Raw genomic sequence first — 23,667 nt, 5'->3', positions numbered from 1 at the left:
CAGATGTGTTTCCTAGCCCTGAACATCAATTGCCAAGATCTGGAGTGTATATAATATCTTTGTTTTGTAAAATGTCATCATATCCAAATGCAATTTTGCATTCTTGAATTACATGATGTGATAATGACTGTGTACATCAGGACAAATCAGGTTTGGCCCCTGTTTCATGGATATATTCTGGATTCACATGATAACTGGCATAAGCTTAAGAACTTGCTGGTTTTCTTTAGTATTTTCCACTTATTTAGGTGGCCATAGTGGGATCAAGCTGGTTTCACATCTGACATGGTCAGGGTGGAGATTCTTGTCCCTTACTCCTTCCATGTGTCACTGACACGAGGTGCTGCAGCTGTTCTAGCTCAAACACACAGAGTCACAATCACAGAATGGTTTAAAGAATCCAGTGTTCTCTCTTCAAGAGAAACTAAGACAAAATGTCATGCTAAAAGACTGTATTTCTCAGTGCATTCTTCTTTTTAGGAAAATGATTGTCTGCCTTTTTACTTTTCTGTTTTAAAGATCATTGCTGGGAAAAATGACAGCTGGCTCTGTCTCAGCTCCTCAGATCTTCCCACTTCGAATCCCACCTCCTGGGAAAGCTCAACGGGAAATAGACACAAATACTCTCATAGAAATAAAATCAGGTATGAACAAGGCTTTAACCCCACCTCAAACCTGTACTTATGTGTCCATTTGAAATATTTGGCCTTTATACTTTTTTCACATTTAATCATGATTTTTGAAGTGTGCATTTAAGGAACTTAAAAAATGACTAGCAAGTTTGATGCCCCAAATATACTTGCATGTAATTTTATGCATCCAAACAATATTACTGACATTAAAATATATATATATGTGCTAGCAGTCTTAATTGTTTCCAAGGCCAAAATTTTAAGCTATTGCATTTGGCAATACAAAATGCAATTGCATTTGGCAATACAACTGCAAAAACAGTTCCTGAAAGAATCATGTACCAGGCTTACTGCCAACATTGTCATTACAATTTTTGAATTGTCACCTTTTGCTGTGGCAGAAAATACCCTTTCTGTCATTGGAATGCACAAGCTGCTGCAATGTTTGCATGCAAAATCATTTCACAGATACTTTGCTGTCAGAAATATTGCTTACAATGAAATTGCTTTTGTTGGGTAACTGATATTTCATGGGAGAAACAGTTTTGATCCCAAACATCCAGTCACTTATGGACCTGTTTATTTCCTTTATGTGAGAAAAATCAAGCACACTAGTGAATACTTTGTTTTCCCAAGGTTCCCACAGTATGAGGAATTAATTTTTCTGTTTCTTTCAGATACACCTGAGGCCTCTATTTATTACACTTTAGATGGAAGTAAACCAGAACTCAGTAGGAAACCTGGCTATGGGCCTTATAACACCTTGGAGTATAAGGGTCCTATCATGTTACCAGAGGGGAGAGTAATGGTCAAGGCTCTGGCAGTTACAAAGTGAGTTACAAATCCTGGTTTGGTTTATTTTAGTCCTGTTTTGGCAAGGGACACTCATCCCTGTGCACTCCATACCCTGCAGGTGAGAGATGAGCCTTTCCCCAGGCAGTTTGCAATCTAAATTATCCTCATGAATAGAACTGACTTGGCTTTCTCAGGTTAAGTTTTATCCATTAAAATGGATATCCATGTTTTGTGTGGCTGGATAACCTCTTGGGTACTATCTCCTGGACTCTGGGTGTCCACTGATCCCAGAGGTTGTGGGTGAGAGGCTGATGTACTGTCCTGAGAGCTCCTCCTTTGGAGTGTGACCATCAGAAACACCAGAGAAACCAGGCTGGTGTTTCTGGGGTCATCCAGTGGTTCTGTGGATTATTAGAAGCTGGTCTTCCCAGGAATTTGCTTCATTTCTCCCAAGGGATCACAGAATGCTGAACCTCACAGCTTAAGAACAATGTTGGGTGAAGCAAAAATACAATACATTGAAAAAAAACTGAATTTTGCTGCACAACCAGTGAGTTTGTCCAAACTAACTTCAGGCTTAGAGAGAGGACACATCAATTCTCTGTCTGTACTGTGTTACATTATCTTTTATTCCCAAGGGAGCAGGAACTTCCACTCCACTGGGAGATTTGTGTTTGCTGTTCCCTGTTAGCAGCACTGCAGCCAGCCTGTGCTTGTGTCTGCACTGCAATACAACAACTTTACATAACACACAAAACCTAGGCCTAGGTTTATTTTCTTGCCATCACTGCCTGGATTAACATTTGTTTCCAGACTGTTTATACTAAGACATTTTCAGAGATTCACTTTAATGACAATAAACCATGCAAGAGTGGTTTGGACATTTACAGCAATTTCAATCCACTGCTGTAATTTAATAGGTATGAAAGAATGACAGTTGTTTTATCAAATAAATATTGCTCAAGATCCTACTGCAATGATGACTGGCAAGCTTGAAAGGGATGTTCCACCTAATAAACCACATCCATGAGAGATTTTCTTGTTGCAGCACACAGGTCTGTGGCAGGTTCTTAGCTTTGTGAATATTGATTTTCAGGGACTACAGGGAGAGTTCAATTGTGACAAAGGTGTTTGTGGTAGAGTACCAGCAACCAAACTTCCTTTTCCCTGTTGAAGATGATGACAAGAATTTCCTGAAAGATATGGCCATACAGGTAAGTTTTGGAAATTGTAACCCTTTGTGTATAAAATACTGTATATATGATATTATTTAGATATTAAGCTTTAACTGCCAGTTTTATTCACATATTCTATTTTCTCTGTTTGCCCATCTTTGCTGCTTTGGTCGTTTTTGTAATATTAAAATTTCAAGGGGACACTTACCCCCCCACACTCAGTAGTATTTTATGACTAATTGAGGTCAAATATTTTAAAAATACATTTATCAGTTAAGCTTTCCAAATGTTTCCATTGAAAATAAATACTTAAGCATGTACTTTTAAAATTTTAACAAATAACTATAGCAAGAGAGGATTAGAGCAAAAGCAAAAGTTTTATTTGAAATTCAAATGGAATTACATTTTAGAATAAGGAAGGTGGAACATTTACCACAAAACCTAAGAAGAATAGACTGAATGTGGAAATCAAGCCTGCCTGGGATGAAACATCCCAAGACCTTCAAGGTACAGTATCACTTCATAAAACTGAGATAGTCTTCTGTTCTAGCAGAAAATAGCATAGGGTTTTCCTCTTGTATAACTTGTAAAATGTGGGTAATTTCAAAACCCTCTCAGAAGACAGAACATTCTCTGGAAATTCCAGTTTGGATTGCTCAACACTGCAAATAGAGAACAAAATTTACCTTCCATACATTTCACATGACTTCTTAAAACATATTAAAATGTCATTCATTTCTCAGCAACACAACAAGGCCCTGTCTGTACTTCTCTTTGTGCCAGAAGATGCTGTTAAATTGATGGGATTGCAAATCCTTTACAGAGTTTCTTTACTGATGTTTGCTTGCAGTAAGATTCCAAAATAAATACACTGAGCAGAAATGAAAGCTTCACCCAGATTTTCTCTGTAGATAAAGTCTCTTATTCCATGGCAACAACAATGGGACTGTTTTAGAGCAGGTAATTGTATTAATGTTGATTCATTAATTTACTCTTAGGAGCTGGGGTTTTTTTAGCATGCAGGAAGGAAGAAAACTGTAAATAAATTAAAACACATAAGTCAGCTCTGTCAGAGAGGTGTGGGGTTTCTTCTAGTTTCATTTCCTGTAATTCCATGCAGTTTATTTGAACCCAAAATGTGGAGGCCAAATATATTTTTAATTATGCTAAAGTAGAGTAAGTAACATTCCAGTTCAGATATGTATTAACTGAAGCATGAAGTGGGTGACAGTGGAATAACAGGATTGTCATTTTAATCTTGGAAACAGACAGAAAACCTTCTCACAGATACCCTCAAGGAGCTCGGCTCCTTGCCAGTGGTTTGGGAGCCACAGAGCTCAGAGAGGAATCCACCTCAGTACAACCAGTGGAGTCATTGCAGGTGAGCAGAGGGGTAAGCTGAAGAAAACTTTGCAAGATTGTCATCAGGTCTAAAAAAAGGAGGAGGTGAAGATTTGTGATCTCTCTCAGCTATTAATGCCTTTGCCTGGATTCTACAGTCCTGATTTAAATGGAATGGCAATGATGCACTAGAACAGGAACGCCCAAAGCAGGACACAGTTGTCAGCATGGACAAAAACAGGCAAAGGAAATCAACACTGACTGCATTCCTACTAATTCTTTTCTAATACATTCCTGAATCTGCAGTTAACAAATACTTAACTGCTGTTTGTTGGCAAGTTAATATTTAAAAATATTCAGCAATGCTGTGGTGGAATTACATAGCAAGGCATTGATTTATTTTTACTGGAAGGAGCCATGGGTCTTCAATTCAGCTAATGGGGGAATCAAGAATGGTAGATAATCTTCAAATCAGTGCACTTCAGTGCAGTTTATTTCAAATTGCATCAGTAGCTGACTTTTCTATCTTTCTATGCGTTTTGCAAATATTTCCTTGCTAAAGCATAAAGAATTACCTCTATTTCAGTTTACAAGTTCCTCTACAGTGACTGTCCAGAAAAGCCTAGCAAGCACACACCTGTCAAGGATCCAGAGTGAAACAGATTTCCTTAAGTAAGTGGCTTCTCCTTTTAACATACTTGTCCTTTGGAAAATATCTGATCCTTCTGCAACCAAGCTGATAATACTGTGGGCTTCTATAAAAATAAGGAAGGCAAAGACAGACATCGGGTCATAGCTGCAGAGTATCATCTAGATGGGACTTTAAACGTTCTGTTTGTTAAATGTAGTTTTCAACTGTCTGTAATCAGCTGTCTTATCATCCCTTAAAAAAAAATCTCCTAACACTCATAGGATCAGAGAATAAACTATCTTTTCAAATTGTAGTACACCCTCAGTGCTGTAGGTGAGCACTGCTCACTGGAGTAGTCTCACAGAACATTAATGCTTATCAGGATTGAAGTCCTGTGATCTGCATCAGTGGCTCCCCATGGTGCAGCAGTGAGGGCTGACACAGACTGCCTGTCTGGAGACCTGTTCATCTCCCATCATGAGGAGGAAAGTATGAAACTCCATAGCAGCCAGACTGTCAGAACCCAGGACATCCCTCTGGCTGTTCTGGAGGGCTCGAGCCCCTGCCAGGGGCCTCAGAGTCCTTGGCACAGAGCCCAAGACCCCGTGCCTTTGATTTTGACCCATGGAAAAAATTACCAACTTTATATGAGGAATTACAAGCCACGAAAGTTTAAGTAGAATGATAGTTAGTTTGTCACAGGGTGAAAAGTAGAATTTTGGGGGTTTTTAGAATGGGGGCTCAGGGTCCCAGGATGGAGGAATTTGGTCGTGCCTTGTCCTTTTTTCTCCTTCTTCTTGGCCTCCATCTTCTGGGTGATGGTGGCACTTTGGGATTGGTTTAGAGTAGGAACACACTGTCTAACACAGGTGATAGATATTGGGAAATTATTGTAAATAATGTACATGTAGTTCTTAGTATAAAAAGATAACACCACCCTGAAGATGGTCAGTGTGCCACAACCTGACCTGCCACACAGACCTTGGTGGGTCAGAGAAAGAATATTATAGATAACAGCAAATAAACAACCTTGAGAACCAGAACAGAAGAATCCTGACTCCTCCTTCAGCTGCTGGGCTGGGAAAAGAGACTCTGACACATCTTGGGGTCATGACCACAGAGACCCCTGAGACCAGACAGCTTTCTACCTTGCAAAGCTGTTTGGAGTTCAGAACTACATATCTGGATGTTGGGGCATGGTGTGGTGTTCCACCACAACTCAGAAATCAGCGGCCTAAGTCCTGTTACAGCCAATTGCAGATTATTCATTATTATGCAGCAGTGCAGTACTAAACCCAGCTCAGCCAGTTTGCTTTATTTTCAGATGTGCATATTGTTCTGCCCCTCGCCTGTCTGAGCCCTTGGCTCACTTCTGCCAGAAATGTGGATCTCCCATCCCCCCTGTGCCATTCCAGCGCTTCCCAGTCCCCGAAGGAACACAGGTCAGCAAAACATGACAGCAATGCACACATCATCCTTGCAAACATGGCAGCAATGCACACATCATCCTTGCAAAGAACAGCAGCCTCTGCAAGCTACACAGTCAGTGCTGGCAAACCTGGTACCTACTCACACTTTCATTTCAAAGTTCTGCTCTAATTGCTTTGTTCTACTCTATACCTTTAGCACTGGATCCAATGAAATTGTCCAGCAATGAGTGAAATTGATTTTTTCAAGGGCCATGTATTCTAATAAGGAAAACAAAGAAAAAGTAAATTATTTGCCTATGTCAGGAAACACTACCAGACCTGAAACTTTACATGGTGACACGTGTGGGCATATGCACCAAGTTTTTGGAGTGGTGTGTGTAACTGTCTTCTCTAAACTCTTCCCAAGACCTGATCTAACAAGTCAGTGGTGTGTTTCCCTTCCTGTATCATCAGAAAGTTTTCTGGTTTGGGAAATGCTGTAGTTTTAAGTAATGACTGAGATTCACCACCTCCTTAGATTAGGTTCATAATTAGGAGAATTTCAATTAGCTGTATGAAGTTGGTGACAGTTGAATAACAGGATTGTAATTTCTTGGAAACAGAAAGAAAGCCTCCTCACAGGTCCCCTCAAGGACCACAGCACCTTGCCAGTCCTACTATATTTATAGTATAATTTTCATTTATTGAAAATTACCTTAATACCTTTCTGACATTCTCTTTCCAGATATCTGAATATTTTCTCAGTATGATCCTTTGATCTTTAAGGTATCGGCATCAGTTTCTGTCAATTGCTATATTTCCAGTGACCTTGCTGCTGATGTAGACTCCAGCTAGGAAAATACTGAAATCTCATGATAACCTTAATGATCTCATTGTGGTCCTTAACATAACTGTGATGTGGCTTTTCCTTCAGATGGCACCATGCCTTGAATGCAGACATCTTGTGCCAATGAATACACCCACTTGCATTATCTGTGAGGCACCAATAGCTCCACAGCTGCAGCCCCAAAACAACATTTGCATTAAGGTAATTGAGAATAAGAAAATAAAATAGTTATTTAACTCCTGGCATGCATTTTTCTAGCAGATTACTTCATTACAAATACTTTGATCCAACCTGGCTTTGTATTATTACATTATGGACAGCTTCAAGAGTTAGTGGGATTTAAAACAGCTTGAATGGAAAAAGGGATTAAGGATTCCCCAGTACAAGAAAGACATGGACAAACTTCCCTTGAGAAGGAAGGAGCAGCAGAGGCAATGTGTGATGGGCTGATCTTAACCCCCATTTCCCTGTGCTGCTGAGGAGGGCAGGAGACAGAGAATCAGGAGAAAATTAAGTCCAGGAAAGAAGGAGGAGTGGGGGAAGGTGTTTTTTGAGATTTGGTTTGATTCTTTATTTTCCTACTCTGATTTGACTGGTAATAAATTCAGTAACTTACCCAAGATGAGTCTGTTTTTCCCTTGACAGTGATCAGTGAGTGATCTCTCCCTGCTCTTAAACTCATGAGCCTGTCATTATATTTTCTCTTTTCTGTCCAACTGAGGGGAATAGTAAAACAGCTTCATTGGGCACCTTGTCTTCAGCCAGGGTCAGCTCACCACCAGAGGTCTTTTAAGGCACCTCACAGTACTATGGTATTATATTATAGTTAATAATTGTCTATGCACATTCTGGGCTGTCTGGTTTTTGTGAGGATAGTGACTCAGCAAACTGAAACCAGAGTATACAAAGACCTGGAGATACTGACACTGAATCTCCTGAAGAAACTAAAGCATAATTTAAAAAAAATAGTCCCCATGTGATGAGAGGCAACATGGCCTAACTAAAGTGTGGAACAGCCCAGACTTGAAGGATATCCTCTATCTGCAGGGCTGGATAACCACAGCATTTTGTAATATCAAGTCATTGTATTTTTGTTTTCAAACAGTTTTCAAATACTCTGTGAAATGTGTTTTCTCTCTGTTTAAAAGGGCAAAGTCATTTGTCAGGTGTGTGGCACAGGAAATCCTCTTCACCATAAGCACTGTGCAACTTGTGAGAGCAAACTGCCTGAAGTACAACTGGTAAGGCTTCAATCACACTGGGTGAATCAAACCACAGCACAACATCCTTTATCTCTGGAAAACTGAAGTCATGTCCCTGTGTTACCAAAGCAGAGATTCTCTCCCCAATGTCACATTTGAGCCCAGTCCTCCCACAGAAGCTCCACCACAAATGTCCAATTAAACATGAGTGTCTCATGTACCTTCAAGTTTCTGACGTGGAAGTCAGGATTGTGAATGCCCTTGGGAAAGCTGAGAATGCTCTTAGAAAATGGGTAGTCTTGCCTCCAAGAGAGTCTTGTTTGTGTTCAGATTACTTTCAATTGCATTAGAAAAGTTGAGTATATACATCAGGAACAATATTCACACTGATTTCAGTTATTTTCTGAAAATAGAATAGGCTTTTGCATTATTTTTCATATCTCCACTTTTACATTATTTTTCTTATCTCTACTTGCTGCTTCTCCTATATGCATACAGCTAGCATGCTTGTGTTTGGCTGTGACTCTGCACAGAGGTGAGAAAAGCACTGAAATATTACCCCTGAAACTGGCCTGTTTCAACTCCCCATTTAGCTTGGCTCCTTAGCCTTAGAATTTTATTTTCAGTTCTGAAAAAAACCTGTATGAAAAACATCTGGTACATTTCACTTCTCCATGTTGTGATAAATACAAAAATTATAGAACAATAATGGTTTGCAAGTTAAAATCTTCTGATTATAATGATTAACATCCTGAGTTCTAAAACTGTCCATAGCTAGAGGCAAAAGTCTCTTGTATAGCCACATGAGTGTCATTTCAAAGTGAATTTCAGTAGGATTCTGCACTTAGCTAAGATAAATGTATGTTTGGCTGCTTCACTGAATGCAGAAATGTGTGTAGATAATATGTAGCTGCATGTGTAATTAGGCATGTGACTCGAATGTGAGACCTGTAGTAGCTGAGAAAGTTAAATGCTTACTAAGAATTATTAATAATTCTTAATCAGAAAATCTGCTAATAATAATGATGAATTAGTGATAACGACTTTTTAATAATAGCAACAATGCTGATATTATTAATGGCTATTAAATAATTTATATTTAGAACATTCTTAGACATGTGCTTTTCTAAATTTTATTTTCCAACTGAACCCCCTAATTACATTGTTCAACTTGCAATGCAGGCCACAGATTAAAACAGGGCTAGTTTGTGTCTACACCATAACAGCAAGTAAGCAATCAAAATAATTTTCCTTGGCTTCTGTCCCCTATCCATATTCCTGGCTTGTAGAGAAAATAAACTGCATAAGCCTTAAGGCAAAACCTAACAAAACATTTTAAGTGCTATTTGTCCTAACTGGGATCTGTACTTAAGCTCTGGAAGTTTCAGATGAAAAACCTGTTTTGCTTACTCATATAAGTTAATTGTAGAAAAGTTGGGTAATATATAATTTGCACAAGGCAAAAGAGTGCAAAAATATATTTATGCAGCAAATTCCAAACTGTGAGGAAACTCTTGGCCTGAACACATTCTCCCTCTCCCTGCCATACTACTAAAAAGAGAGGTGCAAGGAAAATTGTGTGTTGGATTTGAAAATGCAAGTTTGTCAGTACAGAAGCCTCCATCTTAATTTCATATGTGCTCATACATAGAACTCTATTAATAAATACTCAGTTTAAAAGCACACCATTGATAAGGTTATTTTTTAGTGCTAGTTCTGCTAAAAATATTTTCAAATTAATTAATGCTACATTTTCCTGTGGTTTTGGTTTTGTGATGAAAATTATAATTTAGATCCAAGTCACTCTAAGCTGCAAGAATTCCTTTAGGCTGGATATTACTTTATGTTGCCAGAGCAGCTTGCTTTCCTCTTTCCCTTTATTAGGCTTGTGGACTTTCCTTCATGAGGAGGATTTTGTGCCTAATGCTTGTTTTGTTTAACCAGCCCACGTTTGGAGGAGGCTGGTGCCCATCTCTGCAGGGCCAGCCCGGGCAGACGGCTCGGTGCTCCAAGTGCGGCGGTGTGAACCGGAGCGACGCCCGCTTCTGTGCCTGGTGTGGGGCCAAGGCAGGTGCTCCTGCTGCCTCTGGGACACACCTGGGGCTGCTCCTCTGCTGCAGTGCCACACTGCTCTGTGCTAAGCTCCTGCCAGTCACTAAACGCTGTTAGCATCCAGATCCTTGCTTAGAGCAGAGAGGATTGGGTATGGAAAAATGAACGGCTTAGGTGATGTCCTGAGCCCACATCAGTCTGTGACCCCAGGGTTTGGAGATGCAAACAAATTATCGTGGGTCAACAAGCACCAGGTGATTGCATCAGCTGAGATGCAACAGCCCTGTGCTCAGGCAAAGTAGCTTAACCATCAAAGGTTAAAGTACAGGCTGACCCAATGCAAGTTTTCCCATAACAGCTCTGGGCTATAATCACCTACACAGGCAATTACCAGATATGAGATGATGCATGCAATTGTTTTGACTGAAGGCCTCCTTAACTTCAGTGAGGACAAGTACTTAACTGCTGCTCAGTAGAGTTACAATCACTGTAAACAATTTCCCCTTGTACAGTGCTTCTACCTAAGATCACACTAAAGCAGAATTTATTCTCTGTGAGCTGAATGCACATAAAATTTGAAACACTCCCCTATATGCATAAATAACCATTATTCCTGTACTGTACTAGGGCACTCAGGGTGGTGCTTTACATCCTTTAAATTCATTCCTCTGCCCTTATCATTCCTGAGTCATTCATCCTATGCTTCTCTAGTGACAAATGTTGCATTGAACTTTCCAGCCTGGACCTCCTCCATCCTACTTTGCTTGTTCCAAGTGTGGGACCAGCAACCAGCCCTATGCTCGCTTCTGTGTGTCCTGTGGTGTGTACATAGAGCCCCCATCCAGACAGAGCTCTCCTGGCACTCCCATGGACCGTGGGGACCCCCTGGCGTCCTCCCAGGTAGGACACACAAAGCCAGGTTTGAACTCAGGGAGAGGCTGCTCTACTGGGGGAAGATGGATCAGCATAGCTCCATTCCTTGGGAATGGGAATTCCATTGCCTTGGGACAATGCTGAGGGGTGGGAGCACAAGGAGGGCAAAAATGTTTTTCTTTCTGCTGAAAAGCAGCCTCAGCCCAAGGCCTTGATCCTGCCTTTGTAAACGGCACAGTGAGAAACAGTCAGCTTTTCAAAAGTCTTAGCTCTTCAAGTAGTTTTATCTTACTATGATAAAATAAGATAAAACTGTGAATTATTTGTGCTCTGCTGATACAAGGTATTCTTTCACACAAATGTAATAGTTGTTTTTAAACTGTTTTAAGACAGACTCCAATACTTAATAAAGCAGCTTTTGCCCTACAAAACCATACACATTCCCTGGCAATTGTGAAGAATTTGGATTTTGCTTGAATATTTGTGATAAGTTGCATTGTTGTTACAGACTGGTAATTAAAATTTTTAAATTGTTAGTTATTCTTCCTGCTAGCTTTTTCATTCCCTTACAATTTAGTGTTCTGGTTAGTTATGCTTGTAAGCCATTGAATTATATCTATATTACTTATATTTTCTCTTCTCCTCAACCACCCACAGGCAAAACTATTACAGGCTCAAGTTGCCTGGCAAACTTGTCCTGTTTCCTTGCCCAAATCAAGGGCAGAACTAACAGAAAGAGAAGATAAAGGAACCCAAACCATTGGACTTTTTTACCCATCCAGCAAACTGTTGGAAAAGAAGGAGCTTGAGCTGATTTCACATAAAGAAAAGGTGGAAAAGATGAGTGATCATAAGCCTCTCCTGACAGCCATTAGTCCTGGAAAAGGTTAGAAGTTCTGATTTTATGATTTCTAAACAATTTATGACCTTGCTTTTTTTCTTGAAAATATTATGATGCATGGAATGTGGCATCAGTCAGACACTTATTTACATCTTTACAAGTCTGTTTCCACCAGTCACTTGTAAATGCATTGCCTTAGAATTCAATCACTGATCTCCACCAATAGCTAAAATAAGCTATCAGCCATATCAAAATTGGGGTTACTGAGCCCTGTGCAGCCTTACTAAATTGGTAGCACTTTGATCTCTTCAGATCCCACAAGACTGGAGGCAGGTGTCCTGTATGGGAATTGGAAACCACTGAACAGCTCTCAGTTCCCAGCAGCCTCCCCAGCCCCTGCCACGTGAACTTCAGGCAGAGCTGTGATGGCACCTGCAGGGATATTGATAAACAAAACTCTGAGACACAGGGGATCAGAGCTCTTGAAAATACAATGAAGCTCATCTACATGAGCAACTTGTTTGGGGTGCTGCTGTGGAATAAATTATAGAAGCTTCAGAAGCAAAGAAAACTAAACTGGAAGAAAGGATTCTTAACAGGATTATAAAAACATCACTCATTGAAGAGTTTTTCCTCTCACAGATTACAGCAGGAGCAGTATCAGTAGTGCAGACAACTTTCTTTCACAGTGAGTTTTGTGGTCACTTTGTGTTGTCATCTTATTGTAAATCTCCCATACCTTCTTGGTGATTTCTCATGAGCAACTCCTCATGGCACTGACTCCTTCTTCTTCACAGCACAGCCAACAAACTCCAGCTCTTTTCTCACCCAGCTAAGCCACTCTTTTGTAGCACTGATCATTATTGGACACAGCTGTGGCCTGTTAAGGGCAGGGCTGTTCCTAATCTCTGGTGATTAGTTCAGCTGCAACTCCTCAGGTGTGAGGTTACCTTCTGCACTGTTCTCTTACATTCTATCCCTCCACAACTTTGTTCTTTGTGGAATCACTTGACTGTTTGCTGTCATTAAATGGTTTGCCATTTTTAGAGGTTTTAGTTTTATGATCCTGAGAAATCTTCAGCTTTCTGGATCCCAAACCCTTGAAGACAGTCCATCAGTGTTAATTAGGGATCTAATGGCTCAGTGGGCAAAATTGTCTTTAATCTCACTCCAGCTGGGCAATCCATAGGATTAATTAATTTTAAATCATTACAGCACCAAACCCTGGTTTAGAGGAGCAGTTACTCTTTTGGATCCACTTTCTCATCTAGCTCTCTTCAGCACTCAGATGATCAACTCCTTAGGCTGTTACCAGAATTAATTTGCTATTGGGTAGTAAAAGTTGTAATGGATGTTAGAAATTCCTCTTTTGACTCTGTGTGTCTGTATTCAGATGGACTCTGATTCTTGAAATAATCATGGGGGAAATCTGTTTTCCTCCTCCCTTCCTCTGAAATGTGACATGTTCTCTTAGGCATCACTGTAAGAAATACTTGACTCAACATGCCAGGGAGCTTAATTTAGTCAGATAAAACAGGACTGGCCCCTAATAGAGCCAAGAAAAAAGCAAAGTCACACTGAATATTTGTATATCTCGGTCAGAAGTACAGCTCTTGACTTGTGAGTGAGAACTGCTGTCACTGGGAAAAGTTGGGCAGAAATTCTGAGCTGCTTTTGAATTCTTTTCACTTTTATCCACTTAGCAGAGGTGACTTTGTTGAAGTTGCACTGTGTAATGCATTCTCCTTTAGATCCTGCTAAGGACTGAGGAATTAATTTCATTCCATAAATCAATAAATGTCTCTTGCAGTCAGTTCATGCTGTGTCATATACATGGCTTGAAACTATTTGTATCAACAAGACCATGCACTATCACCCAGGAAAATCTTGTTTATTTATGCCAAACATGACTATTATTTCTTCGGTCAAAATAGGATCAGACATTTGATATTCAAGTTTTTAAATACAAGCAATTAAAAAAATGGTGGAAGTTATTATTTCTTGACCATATCAACTATTAACTAACCTTCTTTTCATGTGTGAATATTGAAAAAAAATATTAAAGTTAAGAAAGGGGCAAACAACAGCAGTACCAAAACACTAATCCTCTGGTGTATACTGTATTTCTTTTATTGCTGTACTTTCTGTCTGTTTTGAACAGGAACCAAGACATTTACCAGGTAAAGTTTACAAAGAACTTCCCTTTTCTACTCTAACAAAGGTTAAATCAGTGTGATATAGGTATAATAAGATCTAATAGAACATCAACCATGCAAGAATATGTTCCTGACCATCTGGATTTTTTCAAATAAAATCTGGGGATCTGGGCTAGTTATAAACCACTTTATTGCAAATAATACTGACTTCTTTGGAGAGATCACTCAGCAAGTAGTCTATTTTAGATGTTTTAAATAATGCTTTCAGCTTGTATGTTTTTGGGAACAATTTGTGTTGTTCTTTGGATCCTTCTTTTCTATTCATTTAAAGCTGCTTAACAAGTAAGATTTGTTGGTTTAGTTTGTCATAGCATCATTTGTCAACCTTGAGTCTTCCTTGTGCCCTTGCTTTGTCTTGTAAAAGCCAGAGCAGCACTTTCCTTCTGGCTTGGTCTCTTTGCACTGTTTTAAGCTCCACTTAACATGAAGGAAAGGATAAGGTCAGAGCAGCTGCATTGTGTAAGTGAAATGAGGTTACCAAGCCTACACAGTTTATTTACAACAAAATGAATCATGCTCTGTATTTACCATGAGGATGCTAAAAAAGAAAATCAGCCAGATCCTGAAAACAAACAGTTAAAAATGAGAACAAGTCCATTTGTTGGGGAGTTTTTTTTGTTTTTGTTTTTTTTGGGTTTGTTTTTTTTTTTTTTTTTTTTTGTGTGTGTGTGTTTTTTGTTGGTTTGTTTTTTTTTTTTTATGATGAAAACAAAATGTAACTCTGGAGTTGCCTGGACAGGAGGTGCCAAAGCTCTAAATGGCTTAAGATGAGTTTTTAATCCAGGCACATTCATCCCCTCATGTTTTGTGCCCTTTATCAGGATAAAGGAATGCTGACTCTCTCCCAGCAATCCTGACAGGCAAAAGAGCAGGAATGCTTAATCTTTTAATATGCTCTTACATAGAGAATTTAAAGGAATTCATTTGGAGGATAATTTACACAGATCAAAATGTTGTGTATCCTGAGTTTTTGTGTTTGCAGTTTTCAGATTTGGATTATTGTTCCCTGTCAGTTATCCAAAATAAACTAAAAATCAGTTCAAAACCACATAATTGCTTAATTGTAATATTTTATTTTTCTTATGATCTGGAGAAGTGTGAGATTTTTCCCTTCACACAGAACCAGTTTTGACTCCTAAGGATCATTCCAAGACATGGCTTTGTTGTGAATAGAGGGCCCTAAGGATGAATTATAACTACAGATAAAACAGTGTTCCACCTGGCTTTTTAGGGTATAACTTCCTTCTCATTTTCTTGATTAGATGAATTTTCTACAGAATTTTTTTTTTGACTCAATGAAATTGTGCTATCTTTTAAATCTTCCATCACTTGACTAGAAGGAATGTTAATCAAATTTAAGGATTTTTCTCCCTGTGAACAGGTTATTGGAGAAAACAGCTGGATCACGTTTGTGCTCATTTAAGAAGCTATGCCCAGAACAACCCTGAATTCAGAACACTGATTGGAGAACCTCAAATGGGAAAGGTAGGAAGGAGCTTGTGAGTAATATCTTCCTATGGAGGGCCATGAAAAGATTATTGTGGCTGCTGCACTACCACTGGAAAAGTAAATGTCTCCCTTTTCTTTAGATATTGACCTGTGTGTCATTTGTCTTGTCTGGTTGTTCCATTTTTTGGTCAGTCTTTTTCTGCTGACTTTTTTCTGCTTTTTTTCCAATGGCAATTCCTATTCTAAGAGCTGTAAGGGGAGTGAGAAATCTTTTGCTCAGCTGCTTTTATATAGAAAGAAGGTGGGAACCTTCTAGGACTCCTTCCTAAGGAGTATATACTCCTGTAGATACTTGCTATCTAATTTCTATATTCACTGAGATCTATTGTCCACCAGGATATTCAGAAGCTGCTGTGCAACTATAAGAGAATATCTGCTTAATAGAGTTGAGATACAGTCCATTTCAACTTATTTCCTCTGCTAGAGGATTCAAAAGGATAGGCCTGAAGAATATAAAATTGCCTGGGGAAGGCTATTCCTGCTGCTTCTTGGCTTTGTGTCAGTTTATTGTCTTAAAAACAGTACCCCCAGAAGTAACAAATGGTTCAAAGCAGATGCCAACTATCTGGGTTTAATGCTACTTTTTCAGTTTTTCATGTGGATTAGAAATATAATCAACCTTACCTCAAAATTCTCAACCAGCTGCAATATAATCTTCATTCCACCTCTTTACAATCCCCTGTGCACTCATTTTTGTATGACTTCCATAGATTTGTTGCCAGCAGTACTGTCTCAAGGACTGATACACAAAGGTACCAAAGTTTTAGTACAGACTGGTGTCACTAAAGCAGCCACCAGTTCTCCTGGATCTGGGAGTCCCAAGAACAACACAGCCTTTTGTGCAGCTACAAAACCTCGGTGGAGAATGACTGAACTTCCATGAAATGCACCCTTAGTACAGTTTTGGAGTTCAGTTGTTATGAAATTTCCAGTTTCTCAAAACACACCTGCCCCTTTCTCATTGACATGGGAAGTGTTGGTACAATATCACAGGGAGGCAAAGACCACATCTGTGATTTTGTGCATTGGCTGCACAAGAAACACCATCAGCAAGAATTATTCTTTAAAGTACTTCTGTGGGGTTTTTTTGCTAAGATCTACTAATGGCTGCTCTTTCCTTTTAGATCAATTATGCCACCATCTCTGAAGATGACTGTGAAGTCACTATTACATTGAATTTTGCTGCTGTTAACAAGGTCAGTTCATGGGATGGGGCCTGTTGAGAGGCAGCTGGTCTAAAGCTGTCACTAGAGCAGTGTAATGCTGATAGATTTGAAATTCAGGTCTAAACAAGAAATGCTTTTGTTCAGAGGGTGTTAACTTACCTCTTCAGAGAAAAGAATCTTTTTCTCTGTTGGAGCTGGATGAACAGGTATCTTTATCTGATTAAGCCAGACTTCGTGGTTATGTTGCTATCATCTCACCTTTTGTTAGTTTGCTATTAGTATTAACTTTCTTCTTTCAGCTGATGTTGTTTGATTATTCTAGCACCCCTTAGCTTTTGGTCTCAGAACCTGCTTTTCTTAAGCCTGCAAAGTGTGCTCTTAAAAACAAAGCTTAGTAATTTTCAATAGTTTGGAGATAACTTTTGTCGGAGCTCCTGTTAGCTCTATTCAAAATCTGGATTCTCTATCTCAGGAATTACCATGTTCCAAAAATCACAACATACACATTTCCAGCTTTTCAAGATGAAAATCTACCATTTCAAAAATCAAAAATTCAGACTGCATCTCTTGTGTGGAATCTTGGAAAGCTTACCTTGCCATGTGAGGCCTGAAAAACTGTATCACATCATTTCAGAAGTGAAATTTCTCAAGTGGTAGAAACACTTTCTTTTGGATGACAATCTTCATTTCATTAACTGAGGTTGTATCACTTTTTTTTCTAAATCAAAAGAAATACCTAACACAAGGTTCAGGAAAAAAATACTACATAATTTTGCCTCAAAACAGAGTTCAATTACATATGATAATGTCTTGTGGTAATTTGACACTGCTATTCAAAGCCTGTGTATTTTTTCACAGGCAAGTGTTGTGCCACTAAGAGTATTTATTTATTATATTTTTTTATTATCATTATTATTTATCATTACATGATAATCTTAGTAACTGCCTGCATTTGATGATTCTACAGAATATTCATCCTAACAGAGCAGTGAAGCTCAGCAATGATTATCTGAGTGCTGGAACAGAAGTCACAGATGGACAGGATGACAGTCAGACTAATTTTGGTGAGATTTTTTCCTCCCTGCCTTTACAGTAGACCATAAACAGAGCAATCAGGAATACAGAAGTAGTGCTTGGAAGCGTAGAGATCAAGGCAGGCAAACATTCTGTGCCTATTTAAGTTGGTCTTTTAAGTCTGAAAAGGTGTCCAAGTTGAGATTTAAGCAATGTACAGATGCCCTCAAAAACTCCTGGGAACTTCATCCCTGGAGAGCTGAGGAGATCAGTGAACTTCAGCCACAGGTCACAGCAGTGCTTTTATTATAGCACTAAAACTTTAGATGTTTCACATACTCACAACAGGAACCATAAACATCAATATTATCTCTACATCTGAGCTCTGCCAGGGACTGCCAGTTCTGGCACATTTGGCAGTGATTAGAAATTATGAAATACATTCATGTAGGGATGTTGTTTAACTGCAATCTCCCACTGGTGTCAGTAACAGCTCAGCATTTTGAGCATCTCATTTTGGACTCAGGTTTTCATTAAATCAACCAGTTGTAAAGTCAGCATTACAACTCAGGAATTCTTATAGCATCATTTGACATAATTCACATGTGAGTTTCATCCACTTTGTGCTTCCAGTCTGAGGCTTGGCAAGAAGCAGTCACTGGACTGGGAGCTGTGCAAACCTTTTGTTAAAACCAGTTTGAGCTGCAACAAGTATTTCATCACTTTCTCATGTGGAAAACTGATAAATACTGCTTTGATTTTGGACAAATTATTTCCAGATCTCTGCCCCAAGTTCTAGTTAGGATACTGACTTTGCTTTGAATTAACACTTGTTTTCATTTCTGGTAGGCAGGGATGATCCCAATCTTTTCCATTCAAGAGGCAAAATAAAGAGAACCAAGTCAAGAACACTCATGGGAAAGGAATCTAGGCTCTCTGTAAGTATCCTCTGCAAATACAGGAAAAAAGATTTATGGAGCAGCATTAACATGAAGGAGGGCATCCAGGCATTAAAATAGAAAGATTTTAACCCTGACTGGAGGCAGGGGTTAAAAGTCCAACTTAATATAAAACCTGAACATTGGTAACTGACATTTAGTTCAGAACTGAAAATAACTAATTTATTTTTCTAAGAGTTTAATTAGATTTTTTTTTCTCTCATTTTGAACCCATTCAATTTTGACACTGCATTAGGTCTGAGGACTGTTGCAGTGATTCTCTTATAGATATTTTTCAGAAGCAACATCAAATGGATGTATTCTCATCTTCCCTTGACTTTACAACATTTAACTCCATAGAGGCCTAGTTTAATTCAAGAACCAAGGATTTACTACCCCTGGAGACCAAATTTCCTGAAAGAACTGTCTACTAGAGGGATTGTCAGTAATGACATGGAAAAATTCAAAAGGGAAATGTATATTAATCTAAGCTTGGATCACTCAGCCAACTCAACAGGTGGGAGAAGATACAGAGCTCTGTGATATGAGTCCAGAGATAAAAAAGTGACTGAGCTTTCAAAATGAGAAAAGGTTGAAAGCTGGGAAGAAATAAAAGGAAAATGTTTTAGGTTTTGTTGTTTGTTTGTTAAGATTTAGTAAACTCATTTCACTGAGGCAAAACATACATTTTTTAAAATAAAATACTTCCACAAGTTTTGGAAACTTCAAACTTTACTCCTTAACAGGTACCCATGTTTAATTTTACTGTGCTGAGCAGATCTTTGTACAGCCCTGGGGAGCTGCACTGCCATAAAGTGAATAATTTGCAGACACCCATTGCTGAATGAAGACCTCAGTAGTGAGATATTAGCCAGGGTTACCCGGCGTTTGCTCAGGTTCAGAAAAACATTCCCAAAGAAGTCAGGGATTAGTAACTGAGGCTCAGATACACCAAATTCACGCCACTGTGTGCATTTTGCACTTTCATTCCAAGGCAGAATCTGGCCCACCTACTTGTATTTTCCCCTGTGTGAAATGTTCCTGGCTGTTGTGTGTCTCCACAGCCAGAGTCCAGACAGCTGCTGGATGAACTGGGTCAGACTGGGAAGGGAAGAATCTCCTTCATAGAACAGTTGCTCAGTGATGTAAGTAACACTTGCTGAAGTTTCCTTTTTCAACTCTTTGCCTGTCTACTGCATTAATATTAGCCTGGAATGCAGCTTCAGCTTGATGATTAGGAGGCAACAGCCTTGCAATACCAGGCTTCAGATTGAAAAAGCATTTTAGAGAAGATAGGGCCTGTTTTACATTTATAGATGATCTCCCTAAATTTCTATTTGGTCAGTGGATAAGGCGGTCTTCTCTGGGTTTGTCAAAGCCAAACAAAAAAAAGTATTAGTTTTATAATTAAGGATCAAGTCCTCTGTATAGCAAAAGCAAGCATAATCTCTGTGTTTCTGCTCTGGGATCTCAGTTGGCTACTGTTACACACATTAACTCTGGCTTTGAGCTAGGAGATGACAAACATTTTCAGAAGAAAGCAAAACAACACACTTTGAACCTCTGTCTTGAGCACGAAGCCCATTTGCCAACTTGAACTGGCATAACACAAAAGTGAGGTGGAGGCTGAAGAATCTGTGTGGTTTTAGCAGCCCCCTTTGCCTGTGCTCTGTTCCAGGGAGCTGACCCCAACTCCCTGAGCCAGGAGGAACGCCCTGCCCTCACAGTTGCTGTCCTGAACAAGCACACAGGAGCCATCTCCCCTCTGGTGCAGAAAGGGGCTGACATTGACCAGCAGTCAGGGCCGTAAGTGAGTTCCCATCCTCTGCCTCGGCTCTTACCAAGTTTTACCAAAAGAAATCACATGTGCTCCAGGTTCAGAGAGAACTAAACCCCATCTCTCCTCCACAAATATGTTCATTTCAAGGACACTATCCACACTCCCAGTTGCCAGCTTTGAAGATTTCCCATAACTTCTGTTATTAAAGCTGCTGTTCTATTCACTTCCTTCCCCCACCCATTTCAACTTAATAAGATAAACATCACCAAAGCCTACCACACTTCCTGTGTGTTCTGTACCCTCCTATTCACCTTCCTAAGTTTTATTTGCCAAGTTTCCTTAGGTAATAAGTGCATTGCTCATTCCTCCTGTGCAGGCACAACAACACAGCTCTCCATGAGGCAGTTCTGCTGGGACTGGAGGGAGAGGAGAGCGTCCGGGCCCTGTTAGGGTAGGTACTGTGGCTGTCCCGTGTCCCTGTGGGAAGCAGCATCCAGAAATTCCAAAGTTACTCCACATAAATATTCACCTCCAAGCCACTTCATCACTAAGTGCACTGAATTGAAGCAGTTTAAACCAATGTGTTCTGTATTTACAGCTGCAATGCAAGCGTGCAAAAGAAGAATGCAGCAGGGCACTCAGCGCTGGATTTGGCTGTTGCAGCTGGAGATAATAAGGTTATTTCACTGTTCCAAGTAAGTGGGGATAGAGAGCACTGAACAGACTTATGTGACACAGGAACATTGTTCTCATCAATGTGTTATTATAGCAAAGTTCTTCCCCAAATAAAGTTGAAGGTTCTCTGACTTTGGGAGCACCTGACCACGTGTGTCCAGTTCTGTCTGCAGAATGCACGACCCTGTCTGATCAGCTTGGGCCCTGTAACAGTCAAACAGTTTCTCCAAGATTGCCCCATTCCTTTCCAGCAGTTCAGAGCACAATTCCCCTCTGACTGCACTCTATTCTGCAAATTTTCTTTTCCTTTCCAAGCAAAGGGACAAACCAAACCTTCCCAGGCACAAATACACGACAATGTCTCTGAAATGTCTGTAATACCTGATGGACACTGACACTTGAGCAACAGCACTGCAAGCTGTAACTGATGAGCTTAAGTTCCTTTTTGATGTGAAAACTGCAGTCAGTGCAGCCCACTGCAGTAAAGGTCAGAGTCTTGTCCTCCAGAAAATTGAGTAAAACTACTTTGTTGTTCTGCCTTCAGCTTTTATTTATAAATGCATCAACACAAGGCAGCAGCCAACTACAAACAGAAATTTACAAGAATATCAGGCACACTAAGGTGTGGTATAACTCCAAGTTAATAGCCACAATCCTAAAACCTCAAAGTATTTTTAAAACTCCTTCTCCTTTCTGTGTCCCAAAGCATCTAAAAGCATCAGAATATTCAGTACAAACATGGAAATGCATGTCAGCTGCTACCAGAAATACAAGTTTTAGCACCAGAGCTACTACTATCTTTATGAGACAGCAATATCTCCAAACAGGTGCATTTACAAAAAAATTTAAAAAAAAAAAAAGAAAACAAGTAAACCCACAAATAATAATCCTTTAAAGAACAGCAGGAAAATTAGGAGAATCCTTGCAGAAAAATATTTTGTATGCAGTGCATCAAAACCCAGGTACCTCCCAGACAGAGTGGGAGGAGTGAAGCAGAATTCCCTCTGCTTCTCAGGGACAGCCAGTCTGGAAGCAGCCTCAGGAAACACGGCCATTCAGTCACAGGGCAGTGCCACAGCATGTGGACAAGACAGGTGTCACTGGCAACTATGAAGCTGCAGCAGCCTAGACCAGATTCTTTATACGACAGCGCTGGATCTTGGCTTTATCTTCAACCTTGGTCATCATCTGAGAGACCTCTTTTTTCTGCAAAGAGTAAAAATAATATGATGTTACTGTCTACCACTAAGTGGAGCATCATTCAGCTTCGAGGAGAAAGCAGGATATATCCTGCATAAAGCAGAGAACAAGGAAAGGGATCACCGGCTGATCCAGCCCGAGCCTGGATACAACAAAGCACTTTACACAAAGCCTTGTGGTAAGGAACGAGCCCGGCCGAACAATTCAAAGCCAAGATGCCGTGTACGTACTAGTGCCTTTCTCGTTCGCATTTTTTCCAGCTTCAGGAACTCCTGCACCGTCAGGTTAGAAGGTTCTTTCTGAAGAGAAAGAAAACCACAGGCCGCAGAGTGTTTTTTGTGCTCCTCCCTGAAAAGAGGCGAAAAGAAAGAGAAAATATAAGAGAAGGCAGCAGCTCCCAAGGAGCCACACGCAGGCGCTCTCAGTCGCCGCCAGCGGCTGCCCCGGGCCGGGGCAGAGGCCGAGGGATCCCCCGGTACTCACAGGGGGTCATCGTCGGGCTCCCAGCCCTCGAGCTCCTTGAGGCAGTAGAAGCACTGCGCCACGTCGGGGCTGTTCTCGCTGGGGCAGTGCACGAAGCCCGCCGCCGCCATCTGCGGGCACACGGGAGGCCATCAGCGCCCGCCCGGCCCCGCTCCGCTCCCCTCCCACCGCCCCGGCCCCGCGCTCACCCGCTCGGGCGTGCAGGCGCAGCCCTCGGTGAAGGGCCAGTTGTGGAAGGTGGCGGCGCGGACGGAGTGGAAGTAAAGCCGCCACACCTCGGGCAGCAGCTCCCGGCCCGCCATGGCCCCGCTCAAACGGCTGCGCGCGCGGGGCACGGCGGGAGCGGGGCGGGCCCGCCGCCCTCACCGAGCCCTCAGGGCGCCCGCGCAGCCAGGAGAAAGGAAACCTTCTCCTTGTGGCAGCGAATCAGAGCTCAGGGAAACACCCGGGATTTGCTGCCCCGTTAGGAAAGGGGATGTTCCGCCTTTATTCCCGGGAAAGGCGGGCTTTGTTAAGCGGTGTTTGGCTCCTCGGGCCGCTGCCCGGTGTTGGCTCCTCAAGCGCAGCTCGGGTGAGCCAGCAGCGGGGCTCCCGAGGCACCAGAGGGAAGCAGAGGGCTGGGAACATCGTTTGTCCGCTTGTTTCACTACATACCTTAGAACCTCATCCCTTACAAAGCCACGGCTCCCACCCCGAGGATCACCTCACTGCCTTTGAGGATCTGGGGTTAAACGAGGGACCTGGATAACACAAGCTGGCTGCAGCTCCGATGACAGAGGGCTGTTATAACAGCGTTGTCACTTGGCAGTCCCTGAGGGACAAAGCCACAGAACAAGATGGTCCTCAAGATCTTCATGGTCACCTTCGAGAACACAATGCTGAACCATG

At 40.8% G+C, this 23,667-nt stretch overlaps 2 protein-coding genes across 2 annotated transcripts; one reads left to right on the top strand and one right to left on the bottom strand.

Annotated features, from left to right (window-relative positions):
- The first annotated feature begins 524 nt into the window (after window positions 1-524).
- Window positions 525-21,635, top strand: DZANK1 (double zinc ribbon and ankyrin repeat domains 1). Its single transcript, XM_058801678.1, has 20 exons — window positions 525-644; window positions 1,310-1,463; window positions 2,524-2,641; window positions 3,013-3,109; window positions 3,871-3,983; window positions 4,530-4,615; window positions 5,899-6,016; window positions 6,918-7,031; window positions 7,979-8,071; window positions 9,977-10,099; window positions 10,823-10,984; window positions 11,615-11,843; window positions 15,396-15,499; window positions 16,648-16,719; window positions 17,657-17,753; window positions 18,553-18,641; window positions 19,706-19,786; window positions 20,320-20,447; window positions 20,798-20,872; window positions 21,020-21,635. Exons 1-20 carry the CDS (start codon window positions 536-538, stop codon window positions 21,138-21,140), a joined length of 2,283 nt encoding a protein of 760 aa, XP_058657661.1. The 5' UTR covers window positions 525-535; the 3' UTR covers window positions 21,141-21,635.
- On the bottom strand, window positions 21,635-23,127 carry LOC131555577 (baculoviral IAP repeat-containing protein 5-like). The gene is made up of 4 exons (XM_058801679.1): window positions 22,968-23,127; window positions 22,780-22,889; window positions 22,527-22,644; window positions 21,635-22,302 (listed from the first exon to the last, which is right to left on the bottom strand). The coding sequence occupies exons 1-4, from the start codon at window positions 23,079-23,081 to the stop codon at window positions 22,222-22,224; spliced, it is 423 nt and encodes a 140-aa protein (XP_058657662.1). The 5' UTR covers window positions 23,082-23,127; the 3' UTR covers window positions 21,635-22,221.
- Between the last annotated feature and the right edge of the window lie 540 nt (window positions 23,128-23,667).

Source organism: Ammospiza caudacuta, chromosome 3, assembly GCF_027887145.1.
Source record: "Ammospiza caudacuta isolate bAmmCau1 chromosome 3, bAmmCau1.pri, whole genome shotgun sequence".
Classification (NCBI taxonomy): Eukaryota; Metazoa; Chordata; class Aves; order Passeriformes; family Passerellidae; genus Ammospiza; species Ammospiza caudacuta.
This window is presented reverse-complemented; position numbering and strand designations above follow the sequence as displayed.

Excerpts from the sequence above, each read along its gene's own strand:
- DZANK1 (XM_058801678.1), top strand. The coding sequence starts at position 536 with ATGACAGCTGGCTCTGTCTCAGCTCCTCAGATCTTCCCACTTCGAATC. Across the intron at positions 16,720-17,656 it reads ATTTTGCTGCTGTTAACAAG|AATATTCATCCTAACAGAGC; the intron begins GTCAGTTCATGG and ends ATGATTCTACAG. Across the intron at positions 18,642-19,705 it reads GAAAGGAATCTAGGCTCTCT|CCAGAGTCCAGACAGCTGCT; the intron begins GTAAGTATCCTC and ends GTGTCTCCACAG.
- LOC131555577 (XM_058801679.1), bottom strand. The coding sequence starts at position 23,081 with ATGGCGGGCCGGGAGCTGCTGCCCGAGGTGTGGCGGCTTTACTTCCAC. Across the intron at positions 22,890-22,967 it reads GCGCCTGCACGCCCGAGCGG|ATGGCGGCGGCGGGCTTCGT; the intron begins GTGAGCGCGGGG and ends GTGTGCCCGCAG. Across the intron at positions 22,303-22,526 it reads TGCGAACGAGAAAGGCACTA|AAAAAAGAGGTCTCTCAGAT; the intron begins GTACGTACACGG and ends TACTCTTTGCAG.